This window comes from Amblyomma mixtum, chromosome 7 (assembly GCF_055824585.1).
Source record: "Amblyomma mixtum isolate Tamu chromosome 7, ASM5582458v1, whole genome shotgun sequence".
NCBI classification, from domain to species: Eukaryota; Metazoa; Arthropoda; class Arachnida; order Ixodida; family Ixodidae; genus Amblyomma; species Amblyomma mixtum.
The window spans coordinates 38,759,254-38,778,152 of record NC_143018.1 but is presented as its reverse complement, the minus strand read 5'-3'; the positions used below and the strand labels follow the sequence as shown (position 1 = coordinate 38,778,152).

Sequence of the window (18,899 nt, the reverse complement as noted above, 5' to 3'; positions counted from 1 at the left end):
GACTTATCGCAACGAAATATGCCTTTGTTCACTATGGTTGCGTGGCGAATTATTTTTGGGACGCGGACTAAGCCTGCGTGAACAGGTGCGCCAGCTTTGTTAGCGTTGCCTTCTATGTATGAAGCGGAATATATACTACACCACTGATTGTAACGCTAACACTAGTAAGTAGCTTTTTTTTCGTGCACAAGTTTGTTTTATTTATATCATTATGATTTGCGTTTTTAACTCTCCATGGAGTGCACTGCACAGGCCGGGAAGTGAGCTGCGTAGTGCTATGATGCAAACACGGCTACCGTCGAAACTGTTACGATGAATAACTGCGCGTTAAATAACGCGGTTACTTAGCGAGCTTTCCACGGCGCACGAACAGAATGCCAGTGCGTGATCCCCGCGACTGTTGCCAAGCAAATCGCTGGTACAACGAAGAAAAAAAAAAGACGACCGATTTTTCAAACTGCGTCCAAAAAAAGATGCCACAAGTGCACATTAGGATGCAAAAGTTCCTGAACAGCAGTAGTCGGTCTAAGCTTGCGCAATAACCTAAACTTGCGCAATGACCCAAACTTACGCAACATTTTCGCGTGAAAATCTACGTTCACTTTACCGCAACTACCGTCGCGTCTCGCTCACAGAGACGCTTTGTAAGGGTACTTCGATATGATAGAAATTGCTCACCTTCTTTTCTGTGTTATTTTTCGTACAGTTTGAAGCGCACTACATTGAAAGCGCCTACGCGCTTGCAAAGCTACAGCGCACGCTTCAGCAAACAGCATTCGCGCATGAGTCCGGTCCCTACAATACACAACCCCCACAAAATACAGTTGCACGCAACGCATCGAAGGTCAATTTCGTCTCACGCGATACAGCGGCCGCGCAGCACAATTGCGCTGTCGGGGCCGGCTCTTCAGATTCCACTATAAAGTCCTTCGTCAGTGGCACTCAACCGCCGACGGCCGGGACACGCACGTATTAAAAGTCTATTCGGCGGCTCCAACCAACGGGCGTCAGGCGGGACGACACGTGACTGCCAGCAAACGCTGCATTCACTGCAATAGCGACGACTTGGCCGTCCCTATCTGCTGAGCCGCCAGCCCAGCTTCTTCCTCGGTGCTTGACCTCGATACTGCGGCGGAAAGAAAGAAGAAAAATAGAAAAAAAAGGAGGCGGACGACACGAAGGCATTGTTTCCTTGGCACGGCAAAACAACGCCGTCTACACGCAACGTCGAAAAAAGCGTTACAAAAAATTCGCTGTGGCTTAGCTTGGTTAAGCCCGGTAATTGCGAAAGCAATATCCGTACCTACGCCATGGTTCAGCTGGTAGTGTAGCTGGTGGTGGTGCTTGTGGTTAGACTTGTGGTGATGCATCGGTTATACAATCCAATCCACTCCAGTGTAATCTAATCTAATCCAATCCAATCGAGTCCAGTCCAGTCCAATCCAATCCAATCCAATCTAATCCAATCTAATGCAATCAAGGTCAAATGAAGGTCAATGGTGGTCACCGCCGCGGCACGGCAAAGGCGTGAAAGTGCAAGTAGTATTGCTTTCGCAATAAAAGTCACAAAAGCGTCTAAAAAAACCTGCACAAAGACCTGCAGCGTAATGTTGAGCGACAGCTATGGCGGCGAGGTCATGGTCTTCGGAGTCACGAATGTTGAGAATTCGGGCCAACTATAAGTCAAGTTTCACGTTTATTGGACAACAATAATACAAGCAAAATTATTATTTGAAGTTAGTACTCTAGGAGGTCAGAGGGTTAAAAAACCGTCAGAGGGACCTCCTAACACAAAATAGGTAGTTTAAACAAATACTAAAACGAGTAAATGAGTAACGAGTAAAATAATCAAACGGAGCGTCCAAACCGGTCCCGTTGCAAAAACGAGCGATGTGGCTGTTGGTCACTGACCATAACCGGCCGGTTATTATTTGCCGGTTATTCTTCGGCAGGTTATTCTTTGTGAACAAGGAACCCGTAGCGGTTCCGAAACGTCAACTAACCCCCTTTTTGACGTGGTCAGTGACCCGTTTACATTCTACTATGCCACTACCTGACCAGACGGGATTCCGTCAAACCCTGGATTACATCAACCTCCTCCTGCATGGTCGTCCGGGGCGCACACGCCATACGGGCTTCCACTCCGCCCTCTGGCAGTGCTACTATGACTAGAAACATTGAACATACCGTGTTAGTGTTACCGGTACCGGAGTACCGGAAGCCTGCGCGCAGCCAATGCGCATGCGCAAATTGCCTTGACGGCGCCAGATGGCGCCACATACCCGGCAGCTGTGCTCGCGACCGCAGCGTCGGAACCAATCAGCGCGTACTCACCGTCGGTGGACGGGCTCTCGGTACTCCGGTAACGGTGCGGTAACACGGTACACGGTATGCTAAAGGTGTCTACTAACTGCCATTTTCCGGAGAGGGAAGGGGGGGAGGAGTGGGTAGTCAGGCAAGCTCCCCCCCTCATAGTGGCAGCGGCCAGAAAGGACCGATTCAGACCGCGGCCCTGAAGGCGCGCTCCCCCGGACAATAAAAGAGTCTTTGGCGAGTCGCTGTGCACACACCGGTCCGGCGCCTACTGCGTCGTCCTGGTGCCGCTAGTGAGCGAGGAGATCCTGGCCCGCCCTTGCTTACGGTAGAGGTGGTACGCCACGTAGAGCAGCACAGCGCCTCCCACGACGAACAGGCTCAGCAGGGTCAGCAGCAACGGCAGCGACGAGCCCTGTCCGCTGGCGTCGCCGCCAGGAGTCCCTTCGGTCGGCTTTGGCGGATCGTGCACGTCTGCACACAGTGGTCGCCGTAGAGAAAGGCAAAGATGTGGTCACTCGATGCCAGCGCCTACAGCTACAAGCGCGAGCCGATGGCTTCCACGAGCTATTCTCAGCCGCTCGCAAGCCGGCCACACACATCTTGAAGCCGCCGCAGTAGTAGTGGTTTTATTTAAAAACAATAATAAAAGCAAGGAAAAGAGTTTTGCTAGCTCCGCCATCTGCCATCGCTATACGGGAAGCACCTGAGCTGGGGCAGCGGAAATAAAGGATAGCAGGCAGACTGGAGAAATGAAATGAAAGAGGTGAGGGAACAGGTAGAAAGGATATGGGGTGAGAGGTGTAATGTACAAGCAATCTATTTATCTATACAGGTCGGTTGAAGCCGCCGTCTCGCGCTGGAATACCTCACTTCAAGTAGCGACATCTTCGCAGAGTAGCGCCTTTCTTTTCCTCATAGCGACCGTCTCCTTCGCTGGGACGTCTGCCACATACATGCACACGCAGCGTTGGTCGAAAATATTCGGGAGTCTTCCGCTATGCGGCGCCTCTTGTGCGAAAGCACTGCTTCACGAGGTGAAACCGGCTCACTGAGTTTGTGTGAAGCTTGACCTTGAGGGTGACTTTGGCCAAACCATAGATAAATAAATAAACATTGCCGGGACTGGAATCCCAACCCGCGGCGGAGTGAACAGATCAGCTTCGCTGGAAACAGCACGAGAGCACTGTGCTACCGCCGCGGCTAATCAGGCATCGTGTTAAACTGCAAAACACACTCGCGCTGTGCACTGCACATCGTCGTCTTCACCAATTGATACTACTACCGAACTAATCAACTAATGAACTAATATCGTCGCCTGACGTGCCGACGACCCAGAAAAGCAAAACCATGAGCCAACCGGTGTCAAACACATGCTTTCGCACTTCTACTCGATTTAACTACGTTTAAACCCTACCAGTGCTTTTTCTTTCTTTTCTCACTTCCTCCCTACCCCCACGGCGCGGTTGAGGTGTCCACCGAGAAAGTACTGTGACGCCAAAAACCAGAACAGACGTACCTCGAATCCAAATTCACCCGCGAACCCCTCACACCATGCGCGGTACGTCGTGTTGGAGATGAATGCAGGATAGCTGGTGCAGGCAAGCGCAAGGAGCTCTCATGGTTCCCGCGCTTTTTGCACACGGGCAACAGCGTGTACTTAACTCTCGTGTGACGTGCTGTGCAGTTGTGATCCAACTTCCATCGCGTGCACAAGATACGGAACACATTCTACGCTTATGTGACGCCACCATCACCTCCCCTCATTTCCCCCCCCCCCCCCCCCCCCCCCCAGTTCTCCTCGAGAGCTTGGCTTCATTCAGACTCGACGCATGACAAAGAAGGAAGGAGGAGGAGAAAAAAGATGCCCAGGCTTAGCTTGGTTAAGCCAAGAATGCGTTGCATATTGAGCGGTCTTTTTGCGCGAGGTATTGCTTGGCGGCACTCGATTTTCTCAGCAGCTTTTCCTCCGTGACGTATGGATGGATGGATGGATGGATAGGAGAGCCCCCTTGGAAACGGGGCGGTGGCAACCGCCATCATGTTCAGCCGTTCTATTTTTTTCTTTTTTTGTTTCTTTTTCTTCTTTTCTTTTCTTTTTTTTCTTTTTTAACGTGGTTTGGTGACGTCACGTCACCACGTGACGCACGTCACCAAACAACGTGACGTCACGTGGTTTGGTGGCTGCCCGGCCGCGCCCAAGGGCTGAACTGAGTGATTGCAATATGCTACGCATAAAAAGTATTGGAGGGCAGTACTAGACCCAGTTATAAAAAGTGCGCTTCACTGAGCGCTGAACTGTCCTTCAATATAGTTTCTTCATCGTCCTCGTCCTCATCTTATGTTCGTTCTAACAGTGGACTATTCTACCTTCGCTTCTTCCACTCTCCCCTGTTACGGCCCCTTCATATTTTCCAGTCTCAATGTCTTATGTTCGGAGCATATGGGTGCAATAGTTTTCCCACATTCAGAGGACACCTGAGGAGCGCAGTGAGTGAAGATATGAGGGAGATGTCGAAAACACGGAGAGACAAACGGGCCCCTTAGTGGTGTGGTCAAGATCAACATAGACCGCATATGGGGTTCCTTAACCCTTCAACGACCAAATTATGAAGGAATCCAAGAAAAGGATTTTGTAATTGCTATATTACGCGAGGTTGTCCTAATGTAGAAACGTATGAAAACCAAGTTGAACAACCTGTTTGCGCCGCTGGATTTAGAGGAATAGGTACGTATGTAGCGATTTCACGACGTCGCTAATTTGACCTATTTTGCGCACCTAGTGCGAGATGTATGGAAGACCAACTAAAAGTGTTGCATGTAGCAGCTGCTAAACAAAGGTGCAGACTGCATTTGTAGCAGCAGAAATCTGGGACATTGTGGCGCAGTCGCTCTGTCGCAGGCAGTGAGACTTTTTGTCGCTGTCCTCGCCAACTAAGCAGTTCTCCATGAACAGCAAGCTCAGAATGGCGTTAGATTGCGCGAATGTCACCCCCCCCCCCCCCCCCCGGGTCACGATTGCTGTTGCCAATAATAGTCAGCGATTGATCTCTTTATTAAACTGATATTAAGTGTGGGTCATGCCTATGTCATTTGTAAAATTCATGGGGGCACTTTGTTGACCTAAAGTGCGGTGAGGCGAAAGCCTTAAGTGCCGTGTTGCTGCTTGTGTCACTGATGTGTGGTTAAGATGTTAAGCTTCGCCTCTAACAGTGCAACCCGACAGCGTCTTGCAACGCTGCCAGGGAGTCCATAGAACGCCATCGCTCGTTCGGGTCTACGCGTTGCTCGTCCGTAAATTGGTTTTTGAGGAAAGGAAATGTATCTATCTCGCATATCTCGGTGGACACCTGAACCTCGCCGTAAGGAAAGGGAGGAAGATGGGAGGGAAAGAAGACACCGTATTCACTAGACGCGCCTTTGTTCATTCCGAACCATCGAGCTGGCATGGCGGGGTGGTAGCGTGCTCGTCTCGCACTCCGGAGACCGGGGTTCGATTCCCGCGCTCGACTAATTTCCTACTCGGTTTTATTTATTTATCTGGCTTGACTAGAACGGTTAATTAGGCTAATTGGGTAATTAAGCAATTAACTAAACTCAGTCCCACTTACTTGGAGCATCACTATACGATCCCTTTAATTGGTTGCATGGTTACTAGCCAAAGTACAATTGGCCCTGTTTGAAATTCACGCACTGTGACGTCACGACCGTTTCGACCAATTGAAAAGCGTGACATTTCTGCCGACAACCTCTGCTTACAACGATGAGGCATTAAAGGCTTCCGCGTTAAAACAACTCGGAGTAGAATGATCATGGGAGGTGATACTTCGTACACAAATTTGAAGAAAAAAAATCGCAGTGGCTTAGCTCGGCTATGGTAGGATATACGTAGCGAAAGCTAAGGCATAGCTTGGTTAGCCATGGGCGAAGCGAGCGGAGGCGAGCGCAACGACGAGGCGCGCGGTGTGACGTCATGCCAAATGGCGGCGGCGGCTCCGTGGTGAGGCGCGTGGTGTGACGTCATGCCAGCTGCGGCGGTTGCTAGGCAACGGCTCAAGGTCGGTCTCTGTGTCTCCTCGGGGCACCGCCACAGCGAAATCGCAAGTTCGTGGCCAATGTAGCTTTCGCTACAAAAAAAAAGGAGTCCACTAGCTGATCGAAGTTTCGGCAAAATTACGGAGGGCATTTAAGACTACTTACGCGCTTTGAATGTGAAAGCACTGTGATGTTTAATTTTTATCTTCCTTTCTAATGAACTCATTAGCATACACAGTCTTAAGGCAAGGATTTCTGGGACAGGGCTGCTGATCAGCGCCGACGCCGGGTTTTGTTACCGATCAGCCTTACAAAGCTTTCGCAGTAAAATGACTTGCCTACATCTGGTCTATTCCTGTCACATTAGGAGTGGGAAGGTACCGTAAGCAACGGCGTAAACCGGTCAGCTGATAGTGGCGCTCCCTAACCCTCCTCTGGTTCGAGTTTTAAGGCGAAAGCCTTTAACGCCTCATACTGTCGTTAGCAGACGCGTCGGCCGCCGTGTCGACAGCCGTGTCGGCAGATTTGTCCGCCTTTCGGCGTCACTGCTGCGCCGAGGGTCACTGCTGCGCCGAGAAACTGTGCCGAGGGTGGGAATCGAACCAGGGCCTTTGGCATTTGAAGCGGAGACGCTACCACTCCGCCACGAAGGCTCAAGGTTCGAGCATGAATAAAGGCGCATCTAGAGAATGCATGGGTTTCATAAATAAAATAAAAGGAATAAAGTCAAGAAAAGAAAAAAAAACAAAATAAAAATAAGAACATAAGCAAAAATAAAAACAGAGTAAAAATAAGATGGAAATAAAAAATAAAAACCGATAAAGTAAGAAAAGGAGCAAAAATAAAACAGTAAATAAAAACGAACAATGCGCCAGGAAACGCTTTCGCCTTGCAGCACTTTAGAGAGCCAAAGTGCCCCCTCAATTTTTTGTTTCCGTCCAGCAGTTGTCGCGATATTTCCTTACGAAATTTCACGCCTCCTTTAAACAGCTGGACTCGTAGCAGCTTTCGCTGTACACATTATACGTGACAAAAAAGCACGAGTTTCCAAGCATATTTTTTGTCAGTAGATACGAAGTCGCGCCTATTGCCACTTATTCGCGACGAACCACAAATTAACAAGTTACCAGCACAAGCAGAATAGTTTCGAGGATTTACTAAAGACAGACGCAATCAATGAGGGCCTGGAGAGTAAATATTTTTTTATGAAACTTCTTTCTCTATTTTTCCTGCATGTTTTCACAAAATGAGAAACGAAGGGTCCTTGGACGTCGGTTAGCAGACGTGAAAACACGCCCCCTTTTGCGTTTCCACACGCCATACATTTTCAAAAGAAAGCGCTGGCTACTGGTTACATACCACATGATGTTTCACCTAAGACTTTACGCGATTTTTAAAGATAGGCTTTTCGAGTTGGAAGAGCGCTTTTTTCGGCAAAGCATTGTCAGAGGTGTAGTACATCAGAATACAGCACAGGCGTGCTAACTAGTTGACTGGTTAACTAATTTTGAATACTTAACTTTTCAACTAGGCTCCATTAGGCTTCGTAATTATTGAGAGGCGTGTATAGCGCAATCGTAATTAATATCCATCAGTTTTTAGAATTTCGAAAACGCGATTACCCTCGGCGCTGTGGCTCAATAAATTTTGGCCGTTTCGACGAGTTACGAGCACTGGAAAGGTTGCTTTGCATGCAAGCTTCTCGAAAGCGCGTGTATTTTGTGACTCATCTATATCCTTCGGGCCGTACATACCGGGCATTGAGCCTGGTGGCGCTGGATTCGGTTGAGGCTCTGTAGGCTGTGGCGGTGGTACCGCTTCTGGGAAAACAAAAAAAAAGAGGAAAAACTGGGGGGAACACTTAAGCTCCGCCCTTAAGGCTATGACGTCATGGCGTCTTTCGTTTAAGTCCACGTATGTGGCATAAGACATTCCATACTTCTACATCACATCTACAATCATAGGTGACTACATTCATAGATACCTGGGAGTCTTCACATAATTCCTTGCGCAGTGCTGCAGCGGTTATAGGGAAACTGCACAGCTTTTAGAAATCAACGGGCTTAAAAGGGTCGAATGTGTGAAATTTGCTGCTAAAGCATACGAAGTCTTTGCGGCTAGCATTTGAAATAGTGACGCAATCGGCGATGAAAACTGCGACGCCCTTTAATCTTCTCCGTAGCGCACAACGCCAAGTGGGGGGGAGGGGGGATGATGACGTCATCGAAGGTATCGGCACATTTCCAACGCATAAAAGCCTGCTTTGAAGGGAAAAAAAGCAACCTCACCGAAGGCAAATCTCACCGAGCGTTTGGCAGCGTCCAACTAGGCGTGGCAGCGTCCAACTAGGCGTGGCAGCGTGCGGCTGACGACAGCGGCAATTTGAAATCATACCTTCCGTGGCGTCATACTGAACTTCCCCGCACTACTCGTGTGCATTGAGGAGAAGAACAAAATTCAATCGTCCATTACGTCACTGTCTTAAACGCTAGTGCAAAAACACTTGGCACGCTTTACCTACAGCATATATAAATTTTAATCCTCGCATATCGCGAAATTTTCGAAAGGTGGTGCAGTTGCCCTTTAAGCGATGCGACACTGCCTTGCGATGACAGGTGCTGCCACAGGTAGGACTTGCGAGAACCAGGTTCCTCTTCCAGGACAACCTCTCGAGACCAACCTTTAATTTAACTGCCACCAGCCACGGCTGGCATGCAATTTGCTCACACTCCGGTAGGCAGATTATGATGACGTCACAAGTTCAAGTGGCGGCCGCCTGCCACCCATAGGTTGCTTCTATGGAGAGTTTGCAATAGCCATGCTCGAGATTTCTTGCTCACAACGCCGACATCGGATTTCCTGGAGAACGGGACCTTTAACGGTATCGGGTTAAAAAATTCAAACCGTTAAAAAATCAATCTCCCACGTGCGAGCTTCCATCATCCCACCCGCCCGCCAACCTCCGCATTAGGCTTACCGCGGCCGCCAGCCGCCAATGCGCAAGCGCAGATGCCTCCATCAGCGCATGCGCACTAGCGGCCGCGATAAGCGATCACAGTACACACACTACACGCTAAATCTATTGTTTACATTATATACATTATCTTACAGTTGCACTATGTATAATTTACATTGGATAATTTATTTTACACTTAGAGTATCATTAGTTTTTATTTTATATTAGATATATTTTATGTTGCAGTTAGAGTATTATTAGTTTTTATTTGTTTTATTATACAGTTCTATTTCCGCAGTGGAGTGCTACGGCAGTCTTCCCTTTATACGTGTACCCGCACAGTAAGTACACGGGCGTTTTCGTACCCATCCTCCAACCTGGGTGACCGTCTCCGAGGCCGGGTGTTGGGAACGGGCCACACAAGCCCACCGCTGGAACCAGTGTTAAAGATGGGGCTTCTATCCCACCGCTGGAACCAGAGTTGAAGACGGAGGGGTCCTGGAGATGACTAACTCGTTTAGCCTCGCAGGTACCGGCTCCGAATGACGATGTCGGACTGCGTTATCGAGGAAACTGTACAAGAGGGTTTATTCTACATATTTACAGATGAGAATCGAATGCCATCCTCCGATCACACAACATCCCGTTAAATACGGTTCGCGTTCCCCAAATCCCTGACTAGGGAACTTAGGTCGAATAACGTTGTCCAATCGGATGGGCCATTGATGACGCTGGCGGTACCACCCCCGGCACGGGGCGGTGCTGAAGCTCTCTCGCTCTCTCACAGCTTGGGGGATGAGAAGGGGAAGACAGTCATCAAACACAGATGCGTCACCTTGACCACTGCCGCAAGTGTTCTGTGCGTTGCCTCCGTGGGAAAGCAGAATCCCGCAGTCTCCTCGCAGGTGGTTTAACCTTCTCGAACTCCCCCGCCGGATGGCCGAAGCACGAGACCCCTTCGACACAGCGTCTTTCAATTAGCAGCCTCGCTCAGCGTGACCTTGCGTAGCATCATCCAGTCCGGTGACCCGAAGGCCGACTCGGCCAACGTATACCGCTGTCCGCCGTGCTTCATGTGCATCTCTGCTTCCAGCGTTGCTGCTGCTGTCCCAAGTTCTCGCCACATCGTTGCCTAACGACGACACTCGTTTGACAGTAATTTCTCCCAGGCCCGTGGGAGACAGCGTCCTTCGATCGGTTCGGAGGTTCGGTGATTTGGAGAGCAACAACCCCCGTCCGTCGTCGTCTATGCTTCTGCCGCCGGCGCCAGGTCTCGTTGTCCACTCTTAACAGCTCGTCCGCGGCCCGAAAAATCTCGAATGGCCAGCGTTCACGACCGCTGGGCAGGAAGAGATGAGGCCGGAGTCGGGTGGAAGGGCTGGTTTCCAGAAATGGCATCCAAGCTTGAACATTCAACAAAGAATGGCATCAGTGGACTGTTCCACGAGACAGGGCACTGACCCACAAGCAAGCGCTCGGAATTTGCCAAAGACCCACCAGGCTTCCCACAATGACAACAAATGTTTACTAAAACATGATTGGATTTTGGCGCAATTTTGGTGCCGAGAAAGCGCAAAATATCCCGATTGAAATCGCCAAAGACGGACTGCTTGGACCAAGGTTAAAAGCAAAACCCCACACACAGTAGGTGGTCCTACCAAGTACTCCTGTCTACAACAATCGGCTGAATCCATCAGCATTTCCGTGCGGTTTTCCGTTCCTGAAACGCATCGAGAAATTGTTTTTGGAGAGCAGGACTCCGTCTAAGCAAGCGACCATTTTTGGGGGGACAAAACTGTCATAATCATGTTTGAGACGATGGTCAGTCTCAAATATGAACTTTGCGCCGTTCAAGTAGCTCTGGTAACCCGACAACATCTGTGCCGCCTAAACCAAACGCGCGCTCTTTGTCTAAAGCGCTTAACGCTTTTCTACATGTCAGTCTGCGGCTGACGTACTGAACATGGTGCTCTTCGTGGCCGTCGCCAACTTGACTTAATTAAAATAGCACCCAGTCCTCTATCACTGGCGTCACACTGAACTTCTTTAACAAAATAAGTGGCCTGAATCAAAGGTCTGGACACGAGCGCTTCCCCCAGACGAGTTTTCGCTTCGGTCATTTCAGTGTAGGTCAGTGAGGCTCCCTTTTCGTAAGGTGTCAGTCAATCAAGGGATCAACGCTCCGCCCACGCGACGCTAAGCGTAGTTCTACTCGAGCTGCACTCCTGTGAGTGCCCTTATCTCTTGGTAGCATGGGAAATCGACACCTGTGATTTCTAACTCAGTGACGCCCTAGCCTTTCTAACTCAGTGACGCCATAGCCCTTGTCTAAGGTAAGGAAAAAAAAAACAGTAACCTCCGATCAACTTGTTTTAGCTCAAAAGTAGCCTTTCCTTGCCTGATTTCATAAACACACACAGAAAAAAAAAGAGGAATAGAAAAAAAAACAGCTACTTCAAATCGCCACGCGGGGGGGAAAGCTGACTCCCCGCCGCCGAGTTGAAAGGATTAGTCTTTCAGACGCGCCCGCCGGGGTCGCGCTTTGACTGATTGTACTGCGGTCAACTCGTGACAAAAGGCTGCAGAAAAAAACGATCCCCGACTCTCCCTGTCGTTTCCGCGCCCCCTCGAGGCTCTCCGAAAACCTCGGTCGCTCCTACAATGTCGATAACCGACTCTGGCTCTGGACAACGAGCAGTGACCAGCGCGAGAAGGTACCTCTTTCTCTCGCCCCACGCAGGAAGCTCGGCTACCCATTCGCCATGCGCGCTTCCTAGAATGCGGTGCCAAATGTGAAGGACGATTCCTTTTCAAGTGCGCCCGCCGAACACGCCTGCATGTGTCGTCTCGGTTGTTCGACGCCTGCGTTCGCATGCGCTGAGTACCGCGCAACCTTGCGCTTTCTGATCTCTTGGGCCGCTTTGCTTTTTTTCTAACTGGCTTTTTGTCCCGTCTAGGCTTTCTTACAGGCCGATGCCCCTTGAAGCACTTCGCGCCTGTTCTGGTCGGAAAACGCACACTTCCTTTTCCGTTGCTGCAGTCAACCCTCGAACGAGCTGCACATGTCGCCAGATCATTAACTGCAGTTGCAAGTCTGCGAGGTGCAACGCGGGAAGGCCTCGCCTTTCCTTCTACCGCATTTCTTTCTTTCGCACCTGTCCGCGCAACCGAATTTAGGCCTTTGAATTTGATCCGTTTCCTCTTGGTTATTGCCCTTTTTCTTTTTCTGCGCCTAGACTGTACCGCGTGCGTTTCTTGATCACAACTAGCTATCTCTAGTTTTTCCGTCGCACCTCGGAAATTTTCATGAAATTCCAAACTGGTCTCTGTGCCTTCGCAGCAGAGTGCCAGCTCCACGCAGCTGACAGACGGACATGAAACTGCCCCTGAGATCCCTGGCTCATTCCTTAGGGAGTTGTCCTCTACCGCGTGCCTGTCGCTTTGCGCTCTATTCTCTGCATTGCAGTGCTCAGCCACAACTGAGCCCGCCTGGCTGTCGCTCTGCGCGCCATTCTCTACATTGCAGTGCCCAGCTACAACTGAGCCCGCCTGGCTGTCGCTCTGCGCGCCATTCTCTGTACTGCAGTGCTCAGCTACAACTGAGCCCGCCTGGCTGTCGCTCTGCGCGCCATTCTCTGCACTGCAGTGCTCAGCTACAACTGAGCCCGCCTGGCTCTTATGGCTATCCTTTTCCCCGGCAGCCTCGCACTCTTCTTGTGCCAGTATTACCAAGGTAGCCTCTCCGGAGCCTTTGTCACTGAAGCCACTGTGACATCCCAACTCGCTCTTACCGCGGTTGTTACTCTCAAAAGGGGTTTCCGCTGTTTCTACTTCGAAACCTTTCTCGATAGGAAAATCTCCCTTTTCGCGGTCCTGCCGGTTTGACGCCTGTATCGACTCTACTGAAAGGGTCGCGCTCGTAACTGTCCCGACAAAGCTGTCCATTGCCACTCCTACCTCACTTGGAGGAGAATCCTCGCACTCGTGTCGTTGAGACGCTATCTCGGAATGCTCTCTCTTAGCATTACGTCCAACTACACTGGACACGGTCCCGGATTCTGCGGCTTTCCTTGGACTACCGCACCCATTGAACGCGTTCTCTGCCACTTCCCTCGTGGTGTCGCGATTTACCAACGCGGCTACGGTCACAGACTTCTCGGGTCTTATCTGCGGACCTATTTCATAAGCATCGCTTGCTCTTTCAGGAGTTCCGGCTCTCACACTACCGCCCTTTCTTCGTATTTCGTTTTGAACTTCTAATATCTTTAGTTTCGTTGTTTCAATTTCAACCTTCCACTGTTGCCGTTGCCGTTCCTTCTCTTTTTCCCACTCTCGATCAGCTTGCTCCTTACGTGCTTTTTTCTCCCGATCGGCTTTCTCTTTAGCCTCCTGGTCGGCTTTCTCTTTAGCCTCCTGGTCGGCTTTTACTTTGCGGGCTTTTTCTTTTTCCCCTTGTACCAAATTCCACGTATCTACCAGCAACTGATCGTTATGCTTGACTTGTTTAAGAATGAATTCGCCCAATTCAATTTTGGTTAGTTTGCTAGGCACTTCAACCGACAGTTCCTCGCATATCAACAGCAAGTCCGACTTATACAACCTCATTAGGTCCATGACAACGCTTTCTCCGCCTTGGCTCTGCTAACACAACAATGCCTTGAGAATAACCCCTCTAAAACGACAAAGCCCTGATTCCCAGTCAAGATTATTCTCTGAACCTTAAAGCCTGGCGAATCCCATAGCAAAACCAAAACGCTCACCCGTGGAGAAACCACGATGTCGCACGGTCCATCCCAGCTGCTGCCAACCAGTGTTGGGAACGGGGCCACACACCCTACCGCTGGAACCAGTGTTAAAGATGGGGCTTCTATCCCACCGCTGCCACCAGTGTTGGGAACGGGCCACACAAGCCCACCGCTGGAACCAGTGTTAAAGATGGGGCTTCTATCCCACCGCTGGAACCAGAGTTGAAGACGGAGGGGTCCTGGAGATGACTAACTCGTTTAGCCTCGCAGGTACCGGCTCCGAATGACGATGTCGGACTGCGTTATCGAGGAAACTGTACAAGAGGGTTTATTCTACATATTTACAGATGAGAATCGAATGCCATCCTCCGATCACACAACATCCCGTTAAATACGGTTCGCGTTCCCCAAATCCCTGACTAGGGAACTTAGGTCGAATAACGTTGTCCAATCGGATGGGCCATTGATGACGCTGGCGGTACCACCCCCGGCACGGGGCGGTGCTGAAGCTCTCTCGCTCTCTCACAGCTTGGGGGATGAGAAGGGGAAGACAGTCATCAAACACAGATGCGTCACCTTGACCACTGCCGCAAGTGTTCTGTGCGTTGCCTCCGTGGGAAAGCAGAATCCCGCAGTCTCCTCGCAGGTGGTTTAACCTTCTCGAACTCCCCCGCCGGATGGCCGAAGCACGAGACCCCTTCGACACAGCGTCTTTCAATTAGCAGCCTCGCTCAGCGTGACCTTGCGTAGCATCATCCAGTCCGGTGACCCGAAGGCCGACTCGGCCAACGTATACCGCTGTCCGCCGTGCTTCATGTGCATCTCTGCTTCCAGCGTTGCTGCTGCTGTCCCAAGTTCTCGCCACATCGTTGCCTAACGACGACACTCGTTTGACAGTAATTTCTCCCAGGCCCGTGGGAGACAGCGTCCTTCGATCGGTTCGGAGGTTCGGTGATTTGGAGAGCAACAACCCCCGTCCGTCGTCGTCTATGCTTCTGCCGCCGGCGCCAGGTCTCGTTGTCCACTCTTAACACGGGTTACTAGCCCGTGCACCTGCCCAACGCAGTCGCGTAACGCCTTAGCCACTGCGCCACCTCGAAGAGTGATTACCTGTGGTGTGAGGGAGCCTTATGTGTGTGCAAGGTCCAGCGATAAGCACTTTTAAGCTCGATGGCAGGCGTGGCAGCGACACATAGGCAAGGGGTAGGGGTGCGAATTAAGGGCCCTGAAATCACCCCGTTTAGGCGGTTAAGCGATGCGCCACTGCCCTGCGATGGCAGGTGCTCCGAGCGGTGGACTTTGTGCGACCCAGGTTGCTCTTCCCGAGCGACAGATCATTAATTAACTCCCGTGCACCTGCCTCGGTGGGCAGGTTGCGATGACGCCGCAAGGTCAAGTGACCTGTGACCCTGCGACACGTGACCTGTAGGTCACGTGACACTGGGGATTCTCTGCGGATTTTTCGGGGATTTTCGCTCCCGGTCAGCAACGCCGACGACGACGCCTGATTTTTTGCGACACGGGCGCACTAACGAGAACGCGCTAGTAAACGCTGTCATCAACTACGTCTTTCCTGGAACTCTAAGAATTTACGTTCCTCTCTCTCACAGAAAAAATTCTGGCTATGTGTTTTCCACCCTCCACAATGTCCACCCAGCTCTACCCTCCAGAAGCATCCACCCGCCAAGAGCCAAGGCATCAGCGGAACGGAAAAGTGACGGCGAAAAAAAATTCAAAAATGCAGTGGGAAGGCGAACAATTTAAAGCGAAAGGCAACGCCCCCTGCTGTCGCTTGTCACCGCATCACTTCGCATTGTCCTCAGTGAACTTTTTGTTAACGCAATGGCGTTGAGGGCTATGTTCCGCGGAAAACCCGGCATCGTCGTCGTCGCGGCGTGAGCGAAAAATCCCCAGAGAAATAAGTAGGCCACGTAGGTCACATGATCTTGTGACGTCATCCCAATCTACTCAATGGATTGTGAGCAAATTGCCCACCGTGGCAGGTGGCATTTGAATTAATTACTGCTCGCGAGAGGGTATCACAAGACCTATCGGTGTTTGAAATAGCCCTGGACAGTGCCGCATCGCTAAACCGCCGCACAACTGCGCCAGAGGTGGCAGGAGCACTCCAAGCGATCTATGAATGTAAAGCAGAGGATGACTAGGAGAGAAACTAATCTAATGAAAAGAAACGTGGAGAGGTCGGCCGGCAGTAAGGTTACCCTGGCCTGCTACTCTACACTGGGGAAGGGTAAAGGGAAAGTAAAAGGAGAGTGAGGGTGCGAATGGAAGGTGATGCAACACCACCTAGACGAACAAGTTCGTCTAGGTGGTGTTGGGTGATGATGAGATAATGACTGGGGTTCTTTGGGTAAAGCCAGATTTTACCCGATTTTGGCACCCCGAACATTTTCCTGAAAAATCGGGTAATACCCGATTCGGTAGTCGACTACTCGGTAATCTATTCAGTAAGTCGGGTAAAACCCAATTTTGTTGCGAAAGCAACACTACGCTAGTCACCGAGCCATTTTGCGGAGCGCTGGAAAGGCCAAGCTGCGCATGCGCGAGGAGCAGAGGACGTCACACGGCGCGCAGCTGGCAAGCCGGGGCCGCCGCCGCGCGCTCTCCATCGCCTCGCCGACAGTCTCCCTCTCTCTCCCTCTCTGATGCGCAGTAGTGATTGCGCATCGCTATCTGCGTGGATTGTGATGTATATAAAATTGGCAGTGGCTTAGATCTGCTATGCGGGGAGGTGGTGACGAAACGCGGCTACGGCCGCTTATCTGTTTTTTTCAGCCAGCGTCCGCTCCGAAGGACGCGGTTGTTGCTGCGACGCGCGTCTTTTCTTTTCTTTCGCTCTTTCCTTTTATGTTTCAACTCTCCTCTATCTGCACGTGGCAGCGGTGGTGGCTCGGCTGGAGCCAGTTGGTGGTGGTGGTGGAAAACATTTATGTACAGGTATAATACAGGAGGTTATGCATGAGCTGACCCAGAGGGGGCCAGCCCTTACAAATACTAGGTGGAGGTCCCTAGTTCGGGACCCCAGTGGCATCGGCCGCCGCCCAGGCTCGCGCGACCAAGGCCCGTTGGGCCTGCAGGTCAGAGCAGCCGAGCAGGGTCGCCTCCCAGTCCTCCCGGGTTGGGTTGGGGTGAGGGGGGATAGCAGGGTTGGAGGGGCAGGCCCACACCATGTGGTAGATGTCCGAAGACTTCTCCGCACAGTGCGGACAGCTGCCCGAGAAAGAAGGGTCGAAGTGTTTCAGAGCTGCCGGGCACAGCAAAGTATTAGTATACAGGCGGAGCAGAAGCCGCTCCTCCGCCTTTGACAGACCTTTACACGGGCGGGGATAAAGACCATGGCCAGATTGATAGAGTAAAACGATGTCTTTGAAGGTGTAAGCTGGAATAAATTCGAGTTCCTGATCGTCAGGGTCGGAGGGGAATGTCCGGTGAGAGAGCGCGCGGGCGGCGGCGTCAGCTGCCTCATTTCCCTCAAGGCCCATGTGAGCGGGAGCCCAAACGATACGCCGGTGCGCGGGGTCACCGGTGTAGACGCTGTTTTGAAGAATGCGGTAGGCTAGATACGGTACCCAGCCCTGCTCGACGTTCCGACATGCCCCTCGCGAGTCGGAATAATTGTTTTTGAATTGGAATCAGATGCAGCCAACGCAATGGCGACCTCCTCCGCGTGTGTTATGTCACGGGCTCGGAAAGTAAGGCCGTTCACTGTTTTGGATTGGTGGACGACTGCGGCTGTGTACCATACCTAGTTGGCAGGCCCATGCAATTTCCTTTTCATCCTTCTCTCAGTCGCAACAACAGCTCCGCTATGCCAGGATATACGTAGCGTGAGGTGAGGGCGAGGTGTCCACATCTCGGTGGACACCAGAACCAGAGGGAAGGCGCATAACTGCCCTCTTGAAACAGTGGACACCAAACCATGCTTTAAGCTAAGTGGCGGTAGTGATAGATGTGCGCTTCTGCGTTGGCATAGACAACGTTGTGCAAGAAACGCAGCGCTGAAGCCATAGGCCATTGGCGTGCATTCTGTTCATTGACATTGGCGTTGACCACGTTTTACACTCCGATCATTTTAAGGAAAGGAAGTGCGCATAATGGCTCCCTGGGTCAGTGGACGCCTTAATTAGTGCTTATAGGTACGTGGGGTGACCAGAGAGAGATGTGAGCTGTAGGCACTGGCAAGGTTGTGCCAGAAACGCGGCGCTGAGCCATAAGCCATTGGCGTGCATTCTGTTCATTGACATTGGTGTTGTCAACGTTTTACACTCCGACCATTTTAAGGAAAGGAAAGGCGAGCGCGTGCGGCGAGGCACGCCAGCTGTGCGTAGTGACGTCACTTGCTCCTCGCGCATGCGCAGTATGGTCGTGCAAGAGCACGCGAAACGGCGAGACTGTGGGCAATGTAGCTTACGCAGATGTTGCTTTCGCAATCCTCCAGGTTTAACCAGAGCTAAACCACAGCCAATTTTTCCCTCGAATTATGGAACAACTGTGCCCGCGGAACTACTCTGCCCCCTGTTGGCGCGTGGGCGAGAGGCGGCCAACAGACAAAGACGAAAACCAGTTGACGTTATGGAAACTGGGAGCCGTACTGAATCCATTGCAGAAGTGGCTGCTGAGTCAGCCTTTTAATGACTACCGGCCTCCCTTGATTTCCGTTACCGACTATGTAGCCGCGCTTCAAGAGAAGAGTTTAACTAGTACTTGCAGGAAGCAAGACCCATTAATACAGGTATATTGAAAAAAAGTCGATGACCAACTTGTCAGTAAAATGCTTCATGTCCGAAATGACCGAACACTTTACTGACAGTAATTATTAATTAGAAAAG

At 51.1% G+C, this 18,899-nt stretch overlaps 1 protein-coding gene across 12 annotated transcripts in view; it reads right to left on the bottom strand.

Moving 5' to 3' along the window:
• Positions 1-741: 741 nt before the first annotated feature.
• The window catches only part of LOC149335731 (C4b-binding protein-like), a 78,360-nt gene continuing 60,202 nt past the window's right edge, over positions 742-18,899 (bottom strand). For 4 of the 12 annotated variants that reach the window (XM_089552330.1, XM_089552327.1, XM_089552328.1 and 1 more), the window contains exons 11-13: positions 8,103-8,168; positions 2,641-2,787; positions 745-1,126 (exon numbers count right to left, since the gene is read on the bottom strand). In XM_089552330.1, coding sequence (XP_089408456.1) covers positions 1,047-1,126; positions 2,641-2,787; positions 8,103-8,168 — 293 coding nt within the window. In that variant the 3' untranslated portion in view covers positions 745-1,046. Of the gene's footprint in view, positions 1,127-2,570; positions 2,788-8,102; positions 8,169-18,899 lie in introns of all 12 variants that reach the window. The other 8 variants (XM_089552319.1, XM_089552321.1, XM_089552322.1 and 5 more) reach the window with 6 other exon arrangements.